We start from the raw sequence: 26,271 nt of genomic DNA, 5'->3' as shown, positions 1-26,271 counted from the left end.
TTGGGTGGCTCCATCAGTTGAGTATCCGACTCTTATTTTTCAGCTCAGGTCATGATCCCAAGGTCATGGGATCAAGTCCTGCATCGACCTCCTCATAAGCATGCAGCCTGCTTAAGATTCTCTCTCTCTCCCTCTCTGCCCCTCTCCCCCACTTGCACTCACTGCTCTCTCTCTAAAAATAAAAGATAAAGAGCCAGAAAGAAATCTAAAGACAAATTTGGTGCTTAAAGGGTTATTAATATAAAAGGCTTCCCCAACTAATTAGAATAACTGAGATTGCTATTAAAACACTCCATTTCTATTAAAGCTCTCCTCTCCTCCCCTCTCCAAAGCTTCGCTAGCTCCAAACACTGACAGCACTTGCCTGAAGAGAACTAGCGGTATGAAGCCCTAGACAGCTTATCAGAATCTCCCAAAGACCAAAGGATGAGACAGGATCAGCACACACACAGCAGGCCAAATGTAAAAGGAGGTCAGCTACCAGAAGAAATCACAAACATGAAGTTTTCTTACTGTTTTAATAATTTGAATAAAATTGTATGGCATTTTTGTACTATGTAAATGCAAGCAATGCTCTGTTTCCAGAATCCCAAACCCAACCCCGAAACTCTAAATTTAGCTTTATGTTAAAATGTACACATATCTGCACACACTGGCACTGGTATTCCAAACGCCTTCCCCTAGTTTCAGGATGCTTTTCAATATCATTACCTTTGTTTATACTTCAAGGAAAGTTCCTTCCAATAAGCAGTTTCCTCCTTTAAACTTGAAAAATTTGGTATATCTTCACCATCCATGATCAAGAAAGCCTGTGAAATATTAAAGACAAACTTTTAATGTTTATTTATTTTTTTTGAGAGCAGGGGAGGGGCAGAGAGAGAGGAAGACACAGAATCCGAAACAAGCTCCAGGCTCCGAGCTGTCAGCACAGAGCCCAATGTGGGGCTCGAGCTCACGAACCGTGAGATCATGACCTGAGCCATAGTCTGAAGCTTAACACACTGAGCCACCCAGGCGCCCCTAAAGACAAACTTTTAAATAGAAAACGGGGCACCTGGCTGACTCAGTCGGTGGAGTGTGCAACTCGATCTCGGGTCATGAGTTCAAGCCCCACACTGGGCAGAGAGCATACAATAAATTGATAGATAACTGACAGCTATTTTTTTTTAATTTTTTAAAACAATAGAGAACATAGGAATCTAAAAGTAGAAAATCTGGGACAACATGAAATCTACAGCATTTTGGAGGGAGTTAAACATGACAGACCCTGAGGGTGATTAACTATTATAACTCGGACACACAAATCATCTTACTGCCCAACCTCAGGGACCCCCAATGTTCTGGATAAAGTCAGGAGAGTACATCAACAACGTGCTCTGGTATAGAGGCACACGAGGCACTTTGGGTCAAAGCCCTAGGCTATACAGGAACTGGCCCCGCGGAATCATCCAGCACACCGGGCTCCGGCAGCTGCATTCCAGCCAGCTGATCTTCTGGGAATCGAGTGACAGAACCAAGTTTACTGCCCGAGCTGATGCTACTATAGCATGTCCCCCTCTGGGGTACGATTGCTTCAAAAGACCTATCTGGGACATTTCACGCCAGGTGACCATACTAGGAAATCGGGTACCACATTCTCAATAATTTACTATTATTACACTTCTTTTAAGTCCAAAGCTTCCTCCATAAGCTCACTAATCCCCCAACTTCAATGTCCTCTAATCTTGGTTGCTCACCCAAAGCATTTGGGGGGGGGGGGGATCTATTCACTTAACTTTGCATGTGGACTATCTAAAAACTCCAACTGGCCAGAAAATGAAATACCAAGGTCATTGGGCTCACTCTACATTCCTAACTAGAGTGTCTTACCTCCTACAACCCCCTCCCAAGTATCCCATTTTATGTTCCAGCAATACTGTTCAAAACTGTCTTAACGTGACATTCTGTTTCAGATCTAGATGCTCCTCTACCTGGAATGGCTCTCCCGTCCTTGTGCATTTGGAAAGCGTCTACTTGTCCTTTCAAACCTCGCTGCCATCCCTTCCAGAAAGCCTTTCCTATCCTCACCCAGACAGCACTAAAATCCCCTACACTCCTGTCTGCCATTATACCCCACACTTGCTTTCCTGAATATACTTACCACACAGTAATGCATTTGCTTAAACCATCAGGCTGTGCACTGTTCTTATTTCTAGCCCAACACAATGCCTGCACAATAGCAAGATACTCAATAATATTAACTAAATTAAACCAAAATTGGATCAACCTAATCCATACTGGGCAGCAAGAACTAAAGACCAGCTTTAGAAGTAAATGAATAGACACTTGGGGTTGCAGAGAACTTGGGAGTTCACAGAGCACGATCCACTCACAAAGGCTGAGCAAGAAGTCACAAACAGGAAACTCCAACTTCAGGGTGGGTATACCAGACAGGTAGGTACAAGAGTGATTTCTCATGGAATAATAGTAACATATAACTTCACACACTTGGTTTGAGGCCAACTGCAGTGTTCTGTTTCAGTCCAACCTCTCCTAACCACACCACCCAGTATTACTTTCGACATGTTAGTCAATCTCCCAATTATCTGAAATTACCAATCAGCCTAAGAGTTCTTTGAAAACAGATGGATTCTTGACACACTCCGCCTCTCTCATGGCACCAAGCACAACACTTTGCTCAGAGAAAGTACTTAGTGCTTTCTAGCTTTTCCTGAGCAACTGCTACGTGTCAGACATTGTTGAGCACTGGAGAAGTATTGAGTGCACCAAGTGCCCCCTCCTCTAATGCGATCACTCCTCCACGGCACACTTCTGTCTGTGTTACCCTGCTCTTGGAGATGCCCTTATGGCCCAACAGCACATTAAAATGTAAGCTGCACGGAGTGAGGAGTCCCGCTGAGACCGGCTTCCAGGGCTCCAGTTCTGCCATTAAACTCCTTAAGTGATATGCTTACCCTCTTAACCGTTTTTTTCATCTAATTAGAGTTTGGACTAGATGACTTAAGGTTTCTTCAAGTAGGTATACTGACTAGTAAACATTACTGATTAATTTTATAATCCTATCCCTTCATCCCTTCATCAAAGCTCCCCATCCCCACTCCATTTTCCCAGTTGTAGGGGCAATCTTGTTTGTAGCTACAATATGTAGTGAGGTGTGAATGATGAGGCCAGTCCAGAAGTATCTGTATCCCAAAAGAGTATCTGAAGCCCCTGAAGGCACCACCATGTGCTATCAATAACTCTTGAGAGTTCCTGCCTGAGTCACTGAGGGAAGGGACCTATTTCATAGTAACAAGCCAGATGAAGATATAACTTCAGCACACGAGAGCAAGCATCCAAACATGAGGCAACAATCGCTGTGTCCTCTGAATGCTCTACGTAAGGTCTTTCCCCAAAACGCCCCCAAAAATGTGGATTACATTTGAAATCTATGAATTCAGCCCTACAGAAACTCACAGGCACGGGTCTTCAATTTTGGATAGATGCACTGGTCACTTAAACAATGGCAACCACATACCAATGTGCAATTCAAACATTCGGTTTTTTAATACACAATCCAATAAATTACGGTTTTGCAAAACGTTATGAAGATCAGAGGAACACAAGAAGCAAAGTTTGCTGCTACCTGCTCTAGCTCAGATAAACATCTGCAGAAAAAGGAAAGGTTCCCAGCTAGTTCCTTGAGGGCAGGACCAGTGTCTCACTTATAAATCCCTCCTCCATCACCAGAAACATGCGACACAGTAGAAATTCAACAAATATTCACACTGATTTATCACCTTTCTTTCGTTATTCCCTCTTTACTTTCCAAAGTAATGCTTTCCTTTATTAATATCTAAATTCCTATTCCAGGAATGGCATAAGTAAAAAGATTTGTGAGTTTATTTCTACCATGTATTAAATGGGGATTATAAAACCTATCGTTCTTGGCTAGACAGAATAATCTGTCCGATGCATGCCAAGCCATATTCGTAGTCACTTAAAAGCCTCCAAACAGGCTCCACATCGGAGAATATGGAGCTTATGGGACGTACAGGGGACAGCTTTGGAGACACCACCACAAGCTTGCCATCTAAAATGATCACTATGCAGGGGCGCCCGGGTGGCCCAGTCAGTCGAGCGTCCGGCTTCGGCTCAGGTCATGATCTCACCGCTGGTGAGTTCAAGCCCGGCGTCAGGCTCTGTGCTGACAGCTGGGAGCCTGGAGCCTGCTTGGGATTCTGTGTCTCCCTCTCTCTCTGCCCCACCCCTGCTTGTGCTCTGTCTCTCTCTGTCTTTCAAAAATGAATAAACATTTTAAAAAATATTTTTTTAAATAAAAAAATAAAAAATTAATAAAATGATCACCATCCAGCCCTCTGGTCTTAAATATAAACGGACAACCAAGAACCACCAGACAAATGAGAAAACCCAGCGGTGTGAATAAGAAAACCCCAGGACCTACTGAACACAGAGGAAACAGGTAAATTCAGACAATGAGAGAATTTTTTTCTCACATTAAGATCTCAGGGGGGGTCACTTCCCACACACTTCCTGAGACAGTTCCAGGGGAGAGAGAACCAAGACCTAGGCTGGACAGCAAAGGATACAAGAAACGGTGGCTCCAACGTAGGACTGCAAAGAGAGGTCCCCAGATGAAGCCTAGTCCATCAGGCCAAAGGAGTAACTCAGCCAGATGGACGGCTCCAGAAAAAATGAGGAATCCCGGGTAACAGACCATCTGAGTGGGAAGCTGGAAAAACGTAAGGTTGTGATGAACACACATCACTCCTATGTCTGTAAGAAAAAAAGTAGGAGCGCTGGCTGGCTCAGTCAAGGGAGCACGTGACTCTCAGATCTCAGGGTTGTGAGTTCAAGCCCCATGCTGGGGATAGATATTACTTCACATCTTTTTTAAAAAAGAAAAAAAGTGGGGAGCCTGGGTGGCGCAGTCGGTTAAGCGTCCGACTTCAGCCAGGTCACGATCTCGCGGTCCGTGAGTTCGAGCCCCGCGTCGGGCTCTGGGCTGATGGCTCAGAGCCTGGAGCCTGTTTCCAATTCTGTGTCTCCCTCTCTCTCTGCCCCTCCCCCGTTCATGCTCTGTCTCTCTCTGTCCCAACAATAAATAAACGTTGAAAAAAAAAAAAAAAATTTAAAAAAAAAAAAAAAAAAAAAAAAAAGTAAAAACTTCCGAGAAGTGAAACACACTGTTAGAAAGTCCTAAGCTTTATGTACATTTTAAAAGATTTCAAGTCTACAATGTTTAATTTGTTGATTTACATTATTTTATGCAAATGAGACAAGTTCCATATTTTATAGCCATCAGTGAAATTCCTATTTTTTTTCCCTTAAATTTGCCATAACTTTAGGGGCGCCTGGGTGGCTCAGTCAGTTGAGTGTTCGACTTCAGCTCAGGTCATGACCTCACAGTTTGTGGGTTTGAGCCCCACATAGGGCTCTGTGCTTGACAGCTCAGAGCCTGGAGTCTGCATCGGACTGTCTCTCTCTCTCTCTCTCTCTCTCTCAAAAATAAACATTAAAAAAATTTGTTTTTGTTTTAATTGCCATAACTTCTGTGTGTTGCTCCCTTGTAAGGTTCTAGGATTTGGTGAATAAGTTTGTATTATTTTTTAAGCCTTAATTTTGTAGACTTTGAGGATAATACTTCTTCTCAAAGTATTTCTTGTCTTTGTAGCTAATATTCACTTGGCAGCCATCTTGGTCCCTTCAAAATTCACTGTCATGCTTTGGACCTTCTCTAGATTACATATACGCCTTTCTGAAATTGAGTGATGGGTGCCCCCTCAGAATTTCAACATGTTTTTAAGTTTTCAATACTCTCTCTGCTACAGGACAGCAATCGCTATGGGTCGACTGTGTGGTCCACGGGCTGGAGTCCTTACAGAAGTTCATAATGACCATCAGACGCCGTCCTGGGCAACTGACATTTCTTTGAATGTGTTTTAATGTGGAGTCAATCCTTCTACAGTTGTTTTTAATCTAAAACTGCCAAATCTGAAACTTCTCTGGGGGAGGCTGTTCTGTTGTTCCCGGACCATTTACACGGATCTTAAGACCCGAATGCGGTTAGGACTTTGAAGGGCACTTAGTAGTGTTCCCTGAGGAATCTCACTATTTACACTTGGGAGTGTGCTATAAAGTACCCATTTGTCCCTGATTTTTGGTTCTTAAATAGGGCCATATTCTTCACAAAACTACCAACGTTTCCATCAGTATTCTCTGGTGACTCAGGTTTTAAATAGACTTTCCTGAGAAACTTCTTGAACGTCTAGCTCTATTTCTTGCGTCCTCCTTGTCCAACTACTTAGTTCAGTGTCAAATAACACTAGCAAAATTAATATGCGTTTTTACTTCACACATGTGTCTCTTATTCTCTTGATTCTTATTTGAACTGAATGTTGACTACGACTTTTGCAATTAGAGGCTGCTTTTACAACGTGCTTATTGGCCCCTGAAACAGTAAAATCTACACCTGAAACCTTTTACTAAAGTGACCATCATCTCTTCCGGAACAAACCAATTAAAAACATTTAACCCAGGAACATGGGGTAGAAACAACACAGCATAGTAGCTGAAAGCCCAGATCCCGGAGCCAAACTGCCTGGGTTTGAATCAGAATCCTCTATTCACTCACTGGGTGACCTTGAGCAAGTTACTCAACCACAGTCCCCCAGTTCCTCACCTGTACAATGGGGGTCATAACTAAAATAAGGTTGTTATGAAGATTAAGTGAATTAATATGTGTAAAGTACTTAATACTGGGCCTGGCACATAGTAAACGTAGCATAAATTTTGTTAAATTGTAAAAAAAAAAAAAAAAAAATTGTTTAGTAGTGGACCTTTGAAATACGACCACAAAATAAATGTGCTTCAGAATTTATAACATACAGGGGCGCCTGGGTGGCTCAGTCAGTTAAGCGTCCGACTTCGGCTCAGGTCACAATCTCACGGTCCGTGAGTTCGAGCCCCGCGTCAGGCTCTGGGCTGATGGCTCAGAGCCTGGAGCCTGTTTCCGATTCTGTGTCTCCCTCTCTCTCTGCCCCTCCCCCGTTCATGCTCTGTCTCTCTCTGTCTCAAAAATAAATAAACGTTAAAAAAAAAATTTTTTTTTAAATAAAAAAGAATTTATAACATACAAATGATTCCTTAAAAGTTAATCTCTTCCAGAAGGTATACACACAGTCTGGTGATACCACCATTACTGAAAACATTTTTAAAACTCCTTTTGGAACAGCCTTGAAGACCCAGATTAGAAACTAAAAAAACAAAACAGTTACTTCTTTGTGGTCACACCTCGTTCTTACTGCTTCCTGATTAGTATTATCCAGTTTTATCATTCTGATTTTATTCATGAGAAATAACCTTTTCCAGAAATCAGAATTTTTACAAATGACAAACACTTGCTACCACTGCCGATATTCAAAAGATCTTCTCAGGGGCTGTGAAGAGGAAGTCTGTTCAGTTTGCCTCAGGTTACAGCGGGAGGATGTGTTTACTGTGTTACTTGAAACTATGTAACTGGAGATACTAAGGCTATACAGAGTTAGCCAATATGGAAAACTACACTGCTAAAAAAAAAAAAAAATTTTAAAGCTATTAATGACACGTCAATAATCTCAGGAAGCTGCAATCAAAGCTGATAAATTTGTCCTCTCCCCTGCTACCCAAATCTTCCCTCAATGCCGTGTCTCACACAGATGGGGTACAGATCTCAAAAGTGTGACAACTTTTACATGGGGGCAACATCATACTGTATGTGACCTTTGGATATCTAGTAACTGACAAATCAGCTCATCTGGATATGAAACAGCCTGTCCAAAATGCTGTACTTACAGAGAACCTACTTTTTGTGCAATGAAATAAGAAAATTCATTTCATGTGATGTTGTCATCTTGTTAATGGTTGTATTAGGGACTTAATGAGATTGAGAGAGTTCTTTTGGAATTCACTATAGGTAATGTGCATGCATTTTAACCAAAATCTTGTACTTCTCCCAAAGGTGACATTTACAGTTTTTGGTGGGGTTTTTTTTGTTTGTTTGTTTGTTTGTTTGTTTTTACTTTTCAAAGTTTATCATAAATATGCTCTCCCTTTCAGTCCTGTCAAATTTCTTCTCCTACCTCACAAAGTGGTCAGGAAATTCTGCCAGAAGTAATTTTAAGCGTCAGTAACTGCATTTATGTTAGCGTGATTTAAAATGAGAATAAAAAATAAGTTTTGCAGATGTCGTGAAAGCAAGATCTAAGTTTTTACTGAGGTTCCTACTTACTCTGAATGTCCCTTATCCAACTTCCATTTATTTAACAAACCAAAACAGAACCGAAAAAAGAACAGCTTCGGAAGAGTCAGCCACTGCCACCTGGACCGGGCCAACCTCTAACCAGGGCCAACCCAACTTTCCTCTTGTTCCTTATAATCTCTCAGTCGTAGATGTGAATTTTAGTAAAAATTCGGAAGAGAGATCTTGCTCAGCTCCCCGTTGGTTCTCTTCAACCCACGAACTTAAGGCTGCATTTTACTGCACTTCGTGATTGAGCGAAGCCACTAATTACTCTGGTTCACAGGTGCAGGATACAAAACGATTAGCCAGCACAACCCACGAACGTTCCAGACAGAGTTAGAATCTTCTCTATGACTGGGCAGCAAGCAGGTAAATGTGCTCAAAAAAACAAAAACAAAAACAAAAAACAGGTGAATGCACCTTCTCCTAGCTGTCGGCACAGTTTAGACAAGCCAGATTTTCTGCTCTGCTTTCTAGTTGAGAAGGGTATAAAAATCACACACACACAAATGTGATTCCGAGCCCAGAGACGTGTCTACGGCCATACCACCCTGAACACGCTGTGTGATCTCGGAAGCTAAGCAGGGTCGGGCCTGGTTAGTACTTGGAAGGGAGACCGAGCCCAGAGACGTAAATTCTGATCCACACGAAGCCTTTCACCACTTGTAGACTCCAAAGCCCAGGAGAAATCACTTACCACCTACCGCCCTCCACCCCACCTGGGCTCAATGACCCCCCTCGGCCGGCGGGGGTGCTCTCTGTCATCCGGCAAGAACAGAATCAGGCACAACAACGACTGGGCGATGAGGTTCCAAACAGGCAGCAACGAGGGTTCTGAAATGCGTCAGGGCGCTACAGAACTGGGATTTAATCACCATCGCTCAAAGAACCCTCACTTCCTTGGCAAAACTTAAAAGGTTACTTTGTTGCTAACCACCAAAAAAAGGGGTGGGGGAGGGCGAGCACAAACAACCCAGACACTTTTCCCAACTCCGGGAGGGGCGAGGAGTCACGGCAGTGTCACCGGAGCCCGACGTGGGCTGCTTCCGCTGTCGCCCCAGCGGGGAGAGGCCACGCGAGCTGGGAATCCGAGCGCACAGCCCTCCAGGACGAAGGGACCTGGGGGGGGGGGGGGCGCGGTGAGGGGAGACTGGGCGCGCCGCTGCCACCTCCGACCCGACCACTCCTAGCGCCACCAGCGCCCCGGCCCCGGTGCCACGTCCCGGCCTGCGTCCGCGCACCCCTCACCCCAGCCCCACAGGCCGCCCTCCGGGGGCCGCACCTCGGACCAGGGCGGGCAGGGGGCAGTTGGAGCGGTTGGAACAGTTGCCCCGGACTGGCCGCCCCCAGAGCCCGGGCCCGGCCCGGCGGGGCCTCACAGCCGGCCCGTGGGCCGGGCAGGCTTCCCCCCCACACACACCCCCACCCCAGGGGACAGGCCTCGGCGCCGCCGCCGCCACCCGGCCCGGCCCCCTCGGGAGCGGCCCCGCACCGCCGGCTCACCTCCAATGTGTCAAAAGCGCATGTTCGCCGCCGCTCGACCGACGTCTCCGCTCCGCTGGCCTGGCCAGGCCCGCCCAGCCGCTCAGCTCCGCTCCCCTCCGCAGCCCAGAGCTCCACTCCGCGCACCTCGGCGCCCGGCTCCTCCCCGACACGTCAGGGGCCGCCCGGCGGGCCGAGGCCATTCTGTGACGCACGGGGCGGGGCCCGGAGCATGCGCGCCAGGGCGCGGACGACCGGGGCGGGGCTGCGGCGGGGACGGCGTCACGAGGAGGGGGCGGGCCGGGCCGGGCGCGCTGACGTCAGGCTGGTGGGGGCGGGGGGAAGAGGGCCTCCGCGCAGGTGACCCCGCGGCGCCGCGGTTCCCCCGAGAACACGGTGAGGTTCGGGGAAGTGACGCCCGCAGGGGTGAGACCTTCCTGCCTCCCGGCCTTTCAGCTACCAAGGTCCTTCAAGTATCTTGTGTTTCAGAGCGCTCATTTGTAAGATGCCTCTCGGCTCAGATTTCACCACCGACCCCACCCGCCGACCCCCGACCACCTAGCAGATTAACAGGGGTATTCTCGTCGTCCTTCCCACTAAGACCTGTGTAATTTTTACGGGACTCCCCCCCCACCCCGAAATTGTACACCCGTGCTTGTCTTCCTCCGGCAGATTGTGAAGTTCCAGGAGAGCTAGACCCTCCTGTCTTTCTCATCCCAACAGGTGGCTTGGTCCCAGACAGAGTGGGCACTCAAATACACTTGCTGAATAAATGAATGGATTCTTTGAGGGGAATACAAATATATCCACATATATTTTACGTGTCTAAGCGTCGTTTTGTTTGTGTGTTTATGCCTCTGGAGCCCCTGAAGAATGGAATCCTAGGGGACTCGCGAGGGAAGAGGGTTGAGGGGGGCACTCAGCTCAGAAAGGGGGGAAATGAGGATGAGCAACCGCTTGGGGAGTGGAAACTTGAACAGAGCTGTTTTGAAAACAACTCTAGGAACCTTTATAATTTGCAGTGTAATTATCTCTCTGATGTCAGTACTGCTGGGATAGGATCCTTGGGCTTTTTGGACACAATAATGATGTGAAAGGCCTCAAGGCAAAGGCAAGGTGGGTCTGGGAAGTCCAGCTGTGTTTTGGGGGGAAATGGACATAAACTGGAACAATGCAAAATGGATTGTAAGAGGTGTCCAAATAATAAATATTGGAGAAGAGATCAATGGGTTAAGGAGGGTACCTTGAGCTAGGCTCGGAAAGCTTCAGGGTTGAAAGATCATGATATTGGCTGTAAGAGTCGTTCACCTTCATTGTGCCATGTGTGTATACTGATAATTATGCAAAATGTTGATTTGCATACTCCTCACAATGACCCTGTGACATAGGTACTGTTAGTATTCCCACTTTACAAATGAGGAAACAGAGACTCAGCAAAAGCAAAGTTGCCCAAGGTCAGTCAACTATGAAAAAAAAAAAAAAAAAAAAAGAGAGGACTCGAGATCCAAACCCAACTGATCTGTATTGTTTAATTCCAGAAACCACACTGTTACCCCGATTACACTGCCACTCAACTAGGGGGTCTATTAATAATAACTGCTGTTTATTGGGCTAAAGCACTGTGCTAAGTGCTTTACATCAATTCCCTCCCTCCGTCCACCCAAGCAGCTTGGGAGGCTGGAATTATTACCTTGAGTGTATATGCTGCAAAACTGAGGGTTTAAAGTAGAGTTTAAACCCAAGCAGGTCTTTGTCCAAGCCCAGTGGCCTGGGACACTGCGGAAGCTCTCTCAGGGTCTGGGGCTCTGCTTCCCTGGCTGAAGCTGTGCTCTGACCGATGAGGTCACAGGCAAAGAGCTAATTAAGCAGGCAGACCTTCCTGTGGACCTAGTGCCAAGACAGAGCAGTCCCAGCCCAAGAGGAAAAAATAAAGTCTGCAATCCTTGGCCCCGCCTCCTGGCTGAAGTCCTAGGAAATACACTGAGTCACCTCACGGCAGGCCAGGCCCTACAGAAAATGTTGGCGTCATCTTGCAGGCCACCATCCCATCCTACCCGGTCTGGATCCTGCACCGGTGTTTGTCAGGACTCGTGCATGGGCCCCATCTTAACGAATGGGCTTTGCCTGGCCGGGCTCTCGGTAATATCAAAGCCCTTTACTGATCTCCTTCCTCTGTGCTGTTGAGCATTCTCTCAGGTAGCGGTCAACGACCTTTGCCCCACTCCCTGCTTCCAGTATGCCCATCTAGAGAAAATAAAGAAGCGACGACCGAAAGCAGTCTCTAAAAGCAAACGAAGTTACAAAATCAGCTCTGTGAAGGTAAAAAAGATGAGCGAAGTTGTTCCAGTCTCTACCTTCATCAACTATCAAGTAGGGGGATGCTGAAGCATGGGTCCCCGTACAAGGTCCCTCTGGGATCGAGCTAAAGGGGTCAATATCACAGTCCTTGAGAGGATGCACAAACACTCCCACCTTCCCTGCCACCCACACACTCAGAGACTCGGGAAACAGAGGCTGATTTCCACTGCGGGGTAGTGGGGGTTGACCAGTTGCCTCAGGAGAGGTTTTGGACACAAATGTCAACTCTAGCTAACGAGAGTGCTGGACTCCAGCCACATCACACACAAAGGTGACGCGGTGCACACAGGCCTGCCTTGAAAACTCTGAGAAGATGGGGTATATGCAGCCCTTTGTTGAATCAGGTGAGCGGACACCTCAAAATCAAAGGTTTGATTCAGGTGAATCCCTCCCTATTTTTGTGGCCGGTATTTTCCGTACCCAGGCTGGGCAAGGGACTCCCGATGGCTAGCTGGTTACTAATGGCCTGCTGGACACATCCACCAGATGTCCCACCACCTCCTCTACCTCCTGCCTACCCCCCCCAAAACACATCCTCCTTTGGCCCCAGCTGAAATTTTCAAAATGAGTTTCAGGTTTCTGCCAATGACAACCTCACTTTCCTGGTTACTAAGATACAAAGGCCTCATCAAATCACCCTTAATTATCCCCTTCCCCGGCCTCCGTTTTACTCTCGAGGGCACCAAACCCAAAAGACTCCCTCAAATCCATTTTCCCACTATTTTCTCCCTGGATCTCCCCAGTGCAGAGTCTCCTGTGTCTCTGCCCCCTCCCTTCCCAGACTTCTCTCCCTTGAATTTCGTCTTGTTCCAGCCCATCAGAATCATGTTTCTAAAATCCCTCCGTGTACAGAGCACCACTGCCTCCAAAGCTTGTTTCAGCATCTTGTTGCCTTTGTGGTCAAGTACAAAGCCTAGCATTCAAGGCCTTCCCAAAGCAACTCCAACCCACTTCTACTGTCTACTTCCTACAGTTCACCTAGACCCTCCACTATGTCCCCCAAACAGCTCCCTGCCTCTCTGAGCCTTTTTTTTTTTAATGTTTATTTATTTTGAGAGAGAGAGAGAGAGAGAGAGAGAGAGAAAGAGAAGCAGAGGGAGGAGAGAGAATCCCAAACAGGCTCCACACTATCAGCACAGAGTGTGACACGGGGCTTGATCCCACAAACCGCGACTCCATGACCCGAGCCGAAATCAAGAGTCAGATGCTCAACTGACTGAGCCATCCAGGCACCCCTCTCTGGGCTTTTATTTGACTCCCACTGCCCTGCATGTGACTGATGCTCTCTAGACTTGGCCAGCCCACCTTCCTCTCTGCCTTTGGAAGTCTCATTTATATGCCACCTCCTCCAAGAAGCCTTCCCTGAATACCTAAAGCCCCAAAATGAATGCTCCTTCCTCTGAGTTCAAGTAAAACCTCACATAGTTCGCAGGGGACTTACTGAACACAGCTTTTTGGTCATAGAGGTGTCTGAGCTCCCCACAAAGAACCAAAGCTCACCGACCACAGCGACAATATTGATTGTCCTACTATCCCCCAGCAACAGGCATTTAGCAAACACTCAATTCAATGTGCTTTAATTAAAAGTGAAAGAATGAATCAATAGTTTGGTGGCTATAACTCCAAATGCAAGACCGACAGCACATTCTGGAAAAAGCCCCAAATTCTGAGAAGAAAATACATTATACAAAGCTTCACTAGTATAAAAGGCTCAACTTAGGTGATGTCAGGTTACAAAGAAACTGGACTCCAAGTCGTGGGCAATTATGACTTTTCTGTAGCCCAAATCATCTTTTTAACTTTTTAATGTTTATTTATATTTGAGAGAGAGACACACACACACACACACACACACACACACACACACAGCATGAGCAGGGGAGGGGCAGAGAGAGAGAGGGAGACACAGAATCGGAAGCAGGCTCCAGGCTCTGAGCTGTCAGCACAGAGCCCGACGCGGGGCTCAAACTCAGAAATGGCGAGATCATGACCTGAGCCAAAGTGGGAGGCTTAACCGACTGAGCCCCCCACATGCCCCTGTAGCCCAAATCTTAAACCCAGCCTATAGTACCTACAATCCCCTTAATATGGTTATTAAGAATAACCATAATAGTAATAGGGGATTTTATTTAAAAATTATACTCTTGGATACTCAAGGTGAGGAGTAGCTTTCTAGAAGGTGGCAAGTCTTTCATTCATCAGCTCTGAGTGTAGTGCTTGCTCTGTTCTAGGCCTTGGGGATTCAACCACATCACTCTAAAAAGCACCCCCACCCCCACAGAGTTTCTATTCTAATGGGGAAGACAGACAATAAGCAAGCAGACAAATTTATTTCTGTCAGATCACGACAGGTGCTGTGAAGAAACATACCCAGGGTGGGAGGATGCGGTGTGGCAGGGGCTGGTCCCTGAGTGAATATAGGGTTTGATGTCACAGGATTGATTGCCTTCCTCCATAAAATTGTCAAGGCTCTTAAGATAAAGGGCTGCTATGGGGCGCCTGGTGGCGCAGTCGGTTAAGCGTCCGACTTCAGCCAGGTCACGATCTCGCGGTCCGGGAGTTCGAGCCCCGCGTCGGGCTCTGGGCTGATGGCTCAGAGCCTGGAGCCTGTTTCCGATTCTGTGTCTCCCTCTCTCTCTGCCCTCCCCCGTTCATGCTCTGTCTCTCTCTGTCCCAAAAATAAATAAACGTTGAAAAAAAAAAAAAGATAAAGGGCTGCTATATAAAATGCAACAGAGATATGAAAATAAAAACGTCATAATATATGCAAATGCCTTGAATAGAGAAGTTTATCTTACTTTCTGGCCTACTAAAGTGGGGCATTCAATAAATATTGGTTGGAGGGGCGCCTGGGTGGTTCAGTTGGTTGGTCCAAATCTTGATTTCGGCTCAGGTCATGATCTCACGGGTTCGTGAGTTTGAGCCCCACCTCTGTGCTTGGGATTTTTGTGCCCCTCCCCCCTTCAAAATAAACTTAATTTTTAAAAATGTTTTACATAAATAAAAATTGGTTGGATGCATGACTGCTAAGGGGTCTGCAGAATGCGCAGCCTTCAACCAGATAAGTTCCCCTAAGATAAGGGATGGTAACCAGTTTACGTTTGATTCAAAAATGCTTCCTTCTGGTTGGTCCTTGACCCTGGAGCCCAAACGGCTGAGCCCGAGGTAATCCTGCACCACCTTGAAGACAAGAGGAAATTCCTTTGTTGCCTTTCTTGCATCCTCAGTAGCTTCTAGAACAAACAGTGCTCGCCAACCACACAAAGCCACTGGGCCTTCCAAACCTCAGCTCTGCTGTCTGAATCTCTGTCCCCTAAATTCCAAACTCCAGGCGTCTGTGAGTCCACGGAAAGACAGGGATTGGGTATGATGACTTTGCTCTGGTTTAGGTTCCAAACTCCCTTGCTGCTCCTTCCCTTTCCACTGTGTCTAAGAATGCCGCCTGCTTCCGGCCGGAGGACCACATGTCTCCAGGGCCCCCCACCCTCCGCAGGCCTCCGGGCTGGCTTGCTAAGAAGTGGCCCCGTGCAGGTGAGAAAGAGGACAATTCAGGTTGAGGTTGAAACAGGCCTTCCTGTCAGAGTCCAGCTCTGGTGCCTGGAGGGAAAGGGCCCTCGTCCTTATCCGGGGTGGGGTAAACTGAGGCTTGAAGAGTCTTTGCTTAGCCTCCCTCACCCTCCCCCCCACCATTAATGGAACCTGATATCCTGCCACATTGCCATGAATCTCTTGGAACTGCCCCAATTTCTTCCCCAGCAACCTACCTGAACGGCGGACTTCCTCCCATTCTGGAACCATCTAGAGCCTCCTGGTTTTCCTGGCTTCAGAGCCTCCCCCTGCCATCCAAGCCTCTGTCTTCACTGTCAGTCCCGGCTCCCACCCAGCCCTTTGTGTCACTGCCCACACCCCAGAGCGCCAGCTGCCTACACAGAGAAGGATGATACCACACTCTTAATTGCTAGCTTGGGTAACACCTGGCAACCCCAAGGGCTGTTGACATCACACCTACATAAACAGTGTGACTGTCCCCAGACAGAAGCAATACCTGCTCACATACCTTTACAGAGGCAAAGTGGCGCTGGTTTTGCTCGCTCCCAAACCATTCTAATGAAACGACGGGACTTTAAGGAAATGGGAGTGTTTCTTACCAACCTGTGCTGATTGTACCAGCCAATTTCAGCCAAAACCCATTCCCAGGGAAGCCAGTGAGTCAAAGTTACCCAGACGGGACGGAATGGCCGTTCAATAAATACTTACCGAGTGCCTGTCCTGTTCTGGGCTCCAGGAATAGAGCAGGTCATGAAACAAGCTTACAGAAAAGAAAGGAAACAGAAAAGAAACATTAGCATGTCGGGGTAGTGAAAGCTACTGAGAAGAAACGAATAGGCTAGAACTTTTCAGTGTTTTTATATTTAGAGTGGCATTTAGGGCGACACCTGGCACGGAGCAGGCACTTAACATTTGCTGAATGGAGAAATAACCTTGCAACGAATGTTCTTAAGTTGTAACATATTTTCATTGCTCTCTGCTGCTGAGCACTTCCCCTTTTTTCTTCCTTTTTGTCGAAGCAGTCTTACCATTTAGAACTCCGATAAAGAACTCTACCATAAAAAAAAAAAAAAAAAAAAGACTAACAAGAAGCAGTTGACAAAATTTAAAAATTCAGGCAGCTAACACACATATCGTATTCCCACCTTGCTCCTAATCAAACACATTCCAAGTAGAACAGCATGTGTGCAAGCAGGGGAGGGGCAGAGAGAGCAGGGGACAGGGGATCCACAGAGGGCTCTGCGCTGACAGCCCCAAGCGGGGCTTGAACTCACCAACTGTGAGATCATGACCTGAGCTGAAGTCGGACACTTAACGGACTGAACCACCCAGACACTTTTCGGTACTTTGTAACCAAAAGTAATTAAATGTATATTTTTTATTAAAAAAAAAAAAAAAAGAACGCATCCAAACTCAAAGCAAGATAATTTGCTGGAAATTCCTTGCAAATGATTTTCTTAAGTCTGTGGCTTTTAGGACCTTTTTATTTTTTTTATTTTTTTATTTTATTTTTTTTTAAGTTTTATTTATTTTTGAGAGAGATACAGAGTGTGAGCAGGGGAGGAGCAGAGAGAGAAGGAGACACAGAATCCGAAGCAGGCTCCAGGCCCTGAGCTGTCAGCACAGAACCCGATGCGGGGCTCAAACTCACGAACCGTGAGATCATGACCTGAGCTGAAGTCGGTCTCTCAACCAACTGAGCCACCCAGGCGCCCCTTTTAGGACCTTTTTAAACTCCAGCCTTGAAGCCAAGCCACTCTCTCAGATACAAGAGTCAACGTGGACACGCTGGGGTACGTTTCGACAGGAAGGCTCCCGCTTGCGTGGCACAGATCACAAGAATTAATTTCTTCTGCTAGGGCTCCCTAATTAGCCCCGTCTGATGGGGTTCCCTCCCGTAAACATAAGTTCTGCAGAAGTCTAGTTTCCACCCTACGATCTTTTCTTTAACAAAATTTTTTAACGTTTATTTATTTTTGAGAAAGAAAGAGACAGAGCATGAGCAGGGGAGGGGCGGAGAGAGAGGGAGACACAGAATCCCAAGCAGGCTCCAGGCTCTGAGATGTCAGCTCAGAGCCTGACGCAGGGCTTGAACCCACCAACCACGAGATCATGACCTGAGCCAAAGTGAGATGCTTAACCCACTGAGCTCCCCAGGCGCCCCTCAACCCTACAATCTTTTCAACTTCGTATCTTCTAAACACCTGTTAACTGACAACGTAATGATATTTGGGATTTTGAATGGTAGAACTATCTTGGAGGTCAACTATCGCTAACTTGGAATATCAGGATTGCTTTTCTGCAGCTCACGTATCTGGAGGCCACTGTCTCAATAAAGGGGAACAATACCCTGACCGTTGACGGTTATACCCTAACCTGAGTCCATGGGATCTCGGAGGACATTTCACACTAGCCTTTGTCGATTCCTACTCAGTATAATACGGGAACAGGTCCCCATGTCCACTTTGAAAATTACAAAAGGGGGTTTTGTGGGTTTTGAGGCGCTGTGACAGCAAGAGGCCCAGACAAATGCAAAAGGTGGTCAAGGGTGGCAAGACCCACCCCCCACCCCCAGCCAGAGGGGAGGCCCCGCCCCTCCTCAGGGCTCCCCACCCTGGTGTGAGAGCCCAGTCAGCCTCTGCCTGGAGCCCTTCCCAACCACCGCCCTAGGAATTCAGGAATTTATTCCTCTTGGCCAAATCAGCCCCATCACACTTGATTTTGCTCATTACTTCCCTTCTCGGAGCCTCAGTTTCTTCCTCTGTAAAACGAGCAGGTTGAACCCGATGATACTCACTGTCAGTGCCTGAGAGTCAGGATGGAGGTCCCAAGCACCCTCTCTGGGGGACCTGAGGTCTCTGCCTCTCCTTGGCCAGTCTGCCCTACAGTCATTCCTAGGTCAGTGGAGGCAGGTCCTATTCTTGTCACGCTCCTTTGCGATGCCCTGGGGAGTCCCTGAACTTGCCGAGAGAACTATCTAAAGTCTGGTGTTTTCGTCTCCTGTGGCCGCTGCCACTAATTACCACAAGCCTTCCGTGGCTTAAAACAACACAAGCGCGTGTGCTCTCCTACAGTTCTTGCCCAAAATGGGACCTACAGGGGGCAATCAACGTGTCAACATGTCGGCAGGGGCTGGTTCCTGCTGGAGGCTCCAGGGGAGCATGGGTTCTGGCCACTCCCAGCTTCTAGAGACCTCAGGGCTTCTGAGCTCTTGACCGTCTCCTCCAGCAGCTGTTTCTGGGGTCACATTGTCTGATTTTGCCACACACACACACACACACACACACACACACACACGGCTTGCTCTCCTGAGGACTCTTTCGATTCTGTGTGACCCACCCAGATATCCCAGAATAATCTCCCTTTTCAAAAGCCTTACCCACATCTGCAAGGCCCTTTTTGCCCTAGAAGGTAACACAGTCACGGGCTCTGGAGGTTAAGGATGTGGACAGCTTTGGGGCACTGTTTTTCTAGCTGCCACAAACCATGTTCTCTGACTTCGGCTCAGGTCATGATCTCACGGTTCGTGAGTTCGAGCCCCGCGTCGGGCTCTGTGCTGACAGCTCAGAGCCTGGAGCCTGCTTCGGATTCTGCGTCTCCCTCTCCCTCTCTGCCCCTCCCCTGCTTGTGCTCTCTCTCTCTTTCTCTCTCTCCCTCAAAAATAAACATTAAAAAAATTAAAAATAAAAAAATAAGATAAAATACCAAGTGTCTGTGTCTGTACCATATAACATCACTTTGCAGGCCACCAGTCATACAAAGCCCATCCGTTGGGGGACAAAAATAGAATCCGGCCTGCTGGCTTTACAGAAGAGGGTGATTTGTCCAAGAGCGCACATCAGCAAAGAGCAAAATTTCAGCAACACCCACAACCTCTCTCCCCCGTCTCCGTGCTCATTAATCACAACTTGAAAGCATGTCAACGTTTTCTGAATAGCCCTCCCACATTGGTGATTCATATCGTCTAATACTCAGGTCCCCTTCGGTTACACTCCTGGGTATTTTATATTTAGAAAGTGGAGCGTCCTATGGCTTCCCCTGTCGACCAACATTCCTGGAATCCTATTCATCTGTGTTAAACAGCTGCGTGTTAACTTGGTGCACATTTGGACGGCACCCAAGCGCCGAGGAAGAATGAGCTGAAAACGGAGGTCGGTGGCCAGTGGTGACCTTGGACTGCGCTCCCTGGAGTCTGTCCCAGCTGCAGGCTGGACCTCAAAAACCACTTTAGAGAAGACAGCATTGCTTTCCATATGCACGGCGTGGGATGATATAATTACTCTCCTCTTACATAACAATCGGCGTGCGAGAAGCAATAAAAATAGCTTTCATTTATTGGATACTCGGTATGGGACAGGCCCTGTGATAAGTACCCGCCAAACATCCATTCACAGCAGTTCTGTGAAGTAGCTCTTCGTGTCCCCACTTTACAGATGAGAAAACCAAGTCTCAGAGAAGTTAAGCAACTTGTCCGGATCACAGGGCAGGCATGACAAAGCCTGTATTCATAGAGCCTCTGAAGACACGAGAGAACGAAGAAATCCACCTGAGATGAGGAGGAAGAGTGGAGAACCAAAAAGGCTGGGCAAGCTGCCCGAGGACACACAGCTAACAGGATTCAGGATTCCTCAACGCCCAGACCGGTTCATTCTTTCCGATTTTCTCTCTTAAGCTACTATTTCTTGGATGATTTCGTCAGACACCTTCCTGCTATGCTTCTGTGTTCTCATCACTCACAAACCTCAGTCCTCCCTGGTGCTTTTGTCCCTGTATCATCTTCCCTCGAGTTGAAAGCTGTGGAGAAATCTAATGAGAACCGCAAAGTGACCCTTTAGCTCTTCCTCTGACCCATGGAAAGAAAAAAAAAAAAAAAGATAGAAAGTGCTAGAAAATCTCTGCGAGTCTGTATTCACTGATTTGGAATTAGTAATTATTTAACCAGAAAAGGATTAAACTTTACCTTTCTTCTCTCCTCCCCCAAAAAAAAACAGATTGCTGAGCAGATAACACAGTGGGAACACGGTTAAATGGGGTCATGATCAAAAGGGAAGCCTGTTAATGAAAATTTTAACCCAAAAGAACCTAAATGCCCATCAGTAGGGTATGATCATATATCCACACAATGGGCACCTGGAAGGTTCAGTCAGTTGAGTGTCCAACTCTTGATTTAGGCTCAGGTCATGATCCTAGTGTCGTGGGATCAAGCCCTGCATCGGGCCCCACGCTGAGCATGGAACCTGCTTAGGATTCCCTCTCTCTCTCCCCCACTCAACGCGCACTCTCTCTCTAAAATAAAATAAAATAAAATAAAATAAAATAAAATAAAATTCCTCCCAAAATAAAATAAAAATATATCCACACAATGGAGTATCATGTTACCACTAACGATGACGTCATAGAACAACGTATCATAATATGAGGACAAATCAGGATTAGTAAGTCAAAAGCATGACTACAAATTAAGATGACTCTGTTTTTATTTTTGTAAGTACATGGCTATAGAAAAATTGATTTATATTTTCTTTTTTGTGCATACCTGTATTTTCCAAATTTTCTACAGCAAATACAGATTACTTTCTTAATCCAAGGAAGGGAAAAATATCATTAAAAATTAGAATAACAATGAGATATAACTTTCTGCTAATCAGATTAGAAAACTGTAAAAGAAATGATAATGTGGGAGCCCGGGTGGCTCAGTCTGTTAAGCATCCAACTTCGGCTCGGGTCATGATCTCACAGTTTGTGGGTTCGAGCCCCGTGTCAGGTTCTGTGCTGACAGCTCGGAGCCCGGAGCCTGCTTCAGATTCTGTGTCTCCCTCTCTCTCTGCCCCTCCCCAACTTGTACTCGCTCACTCTCTCAAAAATAAAATAAACTTTAAAAAAATGTTTAAAAAAATAATAATAAGACAAAATAAATGATAATACTCAGTGCTGCTAATAGTATGAGAAAGCCAGGGTGCTTGAGTGGCTCAGTCAGTTGAGTGTCTAGCTCTTGATTTCAGCTCAGGTCATGATCCCAGTGTCGTGGGATCAAGCCCCACATGGGGCTAATATTCTTTCTCTCTGTCTCCCTCTTCCCCTCACCCCCACTCATGTGTGCTGTCTCTCAAATAAAAAAAAAAAAAGTATGAGAAAGCCAATGCTCTTGTACAACACTGGTCAGAGTGCAAATATAACTATCACAGTTACCAGGATGGACTGAATACTTGTATCTTTACTTTCTCTTGAAACACCACAACAAAGACAGGACAAGAATCCTAAAAGGCAGAAATCCACCAGGACAGCAGGACAGTGCACAGAAGAGGAAACAACGGTGGACACAAGATGTTACCAGAATCTGGGGAGATGGTAGGGGGATTGGTGAATGGTAGCTGTTGGAGTGGATCAGAGAAGTCTGGAAACTGAATGCCAACCAGAAGCAAGCAGTGTTGTGCCTCTGTCCTACCGACAGGCTCAAGAATTGGAGGTGACAGCTTATGTCAGAAGGTGGTGTGGGGTGGGGCTAAAAACAGGAAGATCTGTTGAAAGTACAGCGTGTTTACAAAACACTCAGAGGCTGATTTCACAGCCCAGGAAATTGATAAGCCAAGGTATTTATCTTTCCCACCCTAGCAGAAGGAGGACATTTATTCTCTGGAGAAACTAAACCAGAGAAGCTCCAGACCAGAGGGCAAGGCTTAGTCACCATACCACAAAGAGAAGGGAGATAGAGGGAGGGCAGATCCTTCAAAGGCTGCATATTGAATGATGAGATCCCAGCTTCCTTCCCCTGACAGCCCCCCAAGAATGCCTACATCCTAGCTTGTATCCTTCAGGCAGGAGATCAGAGACTCTCTCTCAACAGAACCCAACTGGCTCCAGAGAGGTCTCCCAACCACAGCACCTGGTCTGCCCACCAGATTGCCTCAGGGAGAGGCCCAACAGCCAACAGGATCCTCCACCCAATCCCTCCCCCCACACCCACACGGAGCCTCCAATCAGCTTCTAGTTCCTTGATCATAAAAATGAACATTTAGCAAGGAACCCACAAACATTTGAAAAAGCCTCCAATATAAAAGATAGAACAAAATCACACAAAGGAAACAGGAGTAGTAGATACAATGGAGGGAGCAGAGATAAAACAGAAAAAGAAAATTTATCCTTACCTTTAATGTTTGTTTATTTTTGAAAGAGAGAGAGAGAGAGAGGGGCAGAGAGAGAGAGAGGGAGAGACAGAATCCAAAGCAGGTTCCAGGCTCTGAGCTGTCCGCACAGAGCCCAATGTGGGGCTTGAACCCACCAACTGTGAGATCATGACCTGAGCCAAAGTTGGATGCTTAACTGACGGAGACACCCGAGAACCCCAAAAAAGAAAGACTTTAATATCTTCAGAGAAATAAAGATATCATCACATCCATAAAACAAGAACATGGTGCTACAAAAAAGGAGCAAGACAAGAACCTTTTTTTTTTAAATGAGGGTTGAAATTAAAATATGCAGTTTAAAAAAAGATGGCAACAGAGATGATCTGATGTGTCTGTTCCTAATGAGAAAATGTAAAAGCCCTGTTGGAGGGGAATCAGTGATACATATGTAAAAACTAAGAAAACAAAAAACTGAAGCAACCGTCAACTCCAGGGGGGAGAAATTAAACAAAAGGAAGGAAATAGTAACAATAAACTAGATAGCTCTGAGAACAATACTTACATAGTTATGGCATAACATACTTCTATAATGTAAACTGAACGCTGATTTAACCAAAATTTGTGATATAACCATACCAGGAAGATGTGGGAGCAATGATATAGATAGGGTGATGTATCCTTACCTTTCGTAATAAATAAATAAATAATGACTACAGTAGAAAAAAAGAACAGCCATACAACCACTTTAGAAACAACAAAAATAATTGCTAGTGTTTATGTCTGGTAGGGAGAACTTGGAAGTGGGAAGATGAGACAGGGAAACGCTATTTTTTTTTTATTGTGCGGCTTTAATAAAAAATTTTTAAATAAATAAAAAGTATGACATTTATTAGAGGAATTTGGATGAATGAATTAAGACTATAAATATATGCATAACCTTTCATCCAGCAGTCAATTTGTAAGAATTTATACTAAGGAGGGGCTCCTGGGTGGCTCAGTCGGTTGAGCGTCCGACTTCAGCTCAGGTCATGATCTCACAGTCTGTGAGTTTGAGCCCTGCATCGGGCTCTGTGCTGACAGCTCAGAGCCTGGAGCCTGCTTCAGATTCTGTGTCTCCCTCTCTCTCTGCCCCTCCCTGCTCATGCTCTGTTTCTCTCTGTCTCAAAAATAAATAAAAACATTTAAAAAAATTAAAAAAAAAGACTTTATACTAAGGAAATAATAGGGCTAATATGCAAAGGTGTATGTTCAATGGTGGTTACTGGAGAATTATTTCTTATTATACCAATAAATAGGAAATAGCCTAAACATCCATTGGTAGAGACTGAGTTAATAAATTATGGTATGTCCACACACTAGAATACTACACAGCTGTTAAGAAAGACAAGCTAGAGGGGCGCCCAGGTGGCTCAGGTGGTTAAGTGTCTGACTCCTGATTTCGGCTCAGGTCATGGGTTCCTGGGATAGAGCCATGCATCAGTCTCTGTGCTGACAGCACAGAACCTACTTGGGATTCTCTCTCTCCCTCATTATCTGCCCCTCCCCACATACACACTCTGTCTTACTCGTTCAAAATAATAAAATAAAATAAATAAATAAATAAATAAATAAATAAATAATAAATTAAAAAATAAAAAAATTAAATAAACATTAAAAAAAGACAGACAAGATAGATATTTATAAACTAACATGAGGGGTACCTGGGTGGCTCAGTCGGTTGAGCATCCGAATTTGGCTCAAGTCATGATCTCGTGGTTTCATGGGTTCGAGCCCAGCATCAGGCTCTGTGCTGACAGCTCAGAGCCTGGAGCCTGTTTCAGATTCTGTGTCTCCCAACCCCTCTCTGCCCCTCCCTGACTCTAGTGCTCTGTCTCCCTCTGTCTTTCAAAACTAAATAAATGTTAAAAAAAAAATTTTTTTTAAACTAACATGAGATGATACTCAAGTGATATTATTAAAGGAGAAAAGGTTAAACGAGGTTAGAGGTTAAAGGATATTATTAAAGGAGAAAAGTAAGTAGAGTTGGACATAAGAAATATTTATTGTAGAAGTCTAGTTAATTTCCAGAATATAGAATATAAGAACTCCTATAACTCAACAACAACAACAACTCAATTGAGAACTGTGTGAAGGGGGTGCCTGGGTGGCTCAGTTGGTTGAGTGTCCGACTTCAGCTCAGGTCATGGGTTTGTGGGTTTGAGCCCCTGCATCAGGCTCTGTACTCACAGCTCACAGCCTGAAGCCAGCTTTGGATTCTTTGTCTCCCTCTCTCTCTGCCCCTCCCCTGCTTGCATCCTCTTTCTCGCAAGAATAAACATTAAAATTGTTTTTTAATTTTTTTTAGTCTAGAAATCTGTACGCCAAAAATGTCCATAGTCATCTTTAGGGATGGAATCATGCAAAAACTTTCACTTTCTCTGTATTGTTGGGGTTTATAGCAACTATCATACCAGTTTAAAAAATAAAAAAAAAGGTCTAGTTCCATTTAGAAAATGAAATAAAAGTAGGGGCATCTGGGTGGTTCAGTCGGTAAAGTGTCTGACTTGTGATTTCTGCTCAGGTCATGATCCCATGATTCGTGGGTTTGAGCCCCAAGTCAGGCTCTGTGCTGTGCTGACAACATGTAGCCTGCTTTGGATTCTCTCTCTCTCTCTCTCTCCCTCTCTCTCTCTCTCTCTCTCTCTCTCTCTACTTTCCCCTGCTTGCACTCTCTTTCATAATAAATAAACTTTAAAATTAAAAAAAAAAAAAGAACTAAAAGTAACCTCAAGTCCTGAAGGATATCATCTTACAGTTTACAAAACACTTTCATCATCATCGTCCTGCTTCAGCCTCACAGAAATCCCACAAAATAGAGACACCGTGTCACTCCGTAGACGAGAAAACAGGCTCATGGGCTCGGAGAAATCTACCCGTGAGTGAGACAAGGAGCCAGGATTCGTGGCAATCTCCTAACTTGGTCAGCTCAGTGTGATTGTTAAGTATCACAGGGACGGTGTCTCAGTCAGTCCCAGATAAACCTGTCTGAACCCCGGAAACTCTCTCTGCACCCCAGGAAAAAGCTACCCGGGCAGCCCAGGAAATAGAAAAACAAATCAAGGGATCTTGGGGAGACGTGGACAGGCAGCGTGGTTTCAGGAAGCCACCCAAGCAAAACTCTCGCGTCACGGCCAGAGAAATAACCAGATTCACATACTGACCTCAGCCTTTGACAGCTCCCCCCAACCCCAACCATGGACGAAGAGGGTCCGCAGACCATCAGGACCCCTCGGCCCTGGTGTCTCTCGGGTCCACCCTCGCCTGGCCCAGAACTTCTCCGATCACACTCTCCCACCCCGCCTCGTGCGCCCTACCCTCCCAGTAGCAGGACGGTACCTGGTCCTGTGTCCCAGGGCTCACCGATCAGACCAAGAGCAGCACGCTGGGGGGGGGGGGGGGGGGGGCAGGCTGGACCCGCTGAAACAAAGCGGAAGTCAA

At 46.1% G+C, this 26,271-nt stretch overlaps 1 protein-coding gene across 8 annotated transcripts in view; it reads right to left on the bottom strand.

The window, feature by feature from the left end:
* NDEL1 (nudE neurodevelopment protein 1 like 1) overlaps positions 1 to 26,271 on the bottom strand; it is a 74,550-nt gene extending 48,279 nt beyond the window's left edge. For 3 of the 8 annotated variants that reach the window (XR_004344395.1, XM_030295433.1, XM_030295432.1), the window contains exons 1-3: positions 26,170 to 26,262; positions 16,379 to 16,430; positions 712 to 809 (exon numbers count right to left, since the gene is read on the bottom strand). Coding sequence is in view for 7 of the 8 variants with exons in the window: in XM_030295433.1 (XP_030151293.1) it covers positions 712 to 797 (86 nt within the window). In the remaining variant the exon portion in view is untranslated. Of the gene's footprint in view, positions 1 to 711; positions 810 to 9,784; positions 9,934 to 16,378; positions 16,431 to 22,001; positions 22,143 to 26,169 lie in introns of those variants that run through there. The other 5 variants (XM_030295430.1, XM_032595698.1, XM_030295431.1 and 2 more) reach the window with 5 other exon arrangements.

This window comes from Lynx canadensis, chromosome E1, assembly GCF_007474595.2.
Source record: "Lynx canadensis isolate LIC74 chromosome E1, mLynCan4.pri.v2, whole genome shotgun sequence".
Lineage (NCBI taxonomy): Eukaryota > Metazoa > Chordata > Mammalia > Carnivora > Felidae > Lynx > Lynx canadensis.
Note: the sequence above shows the minus strand (reverse complement) of the source record. Positions and strands in the feature narration are given on the sequence as shown.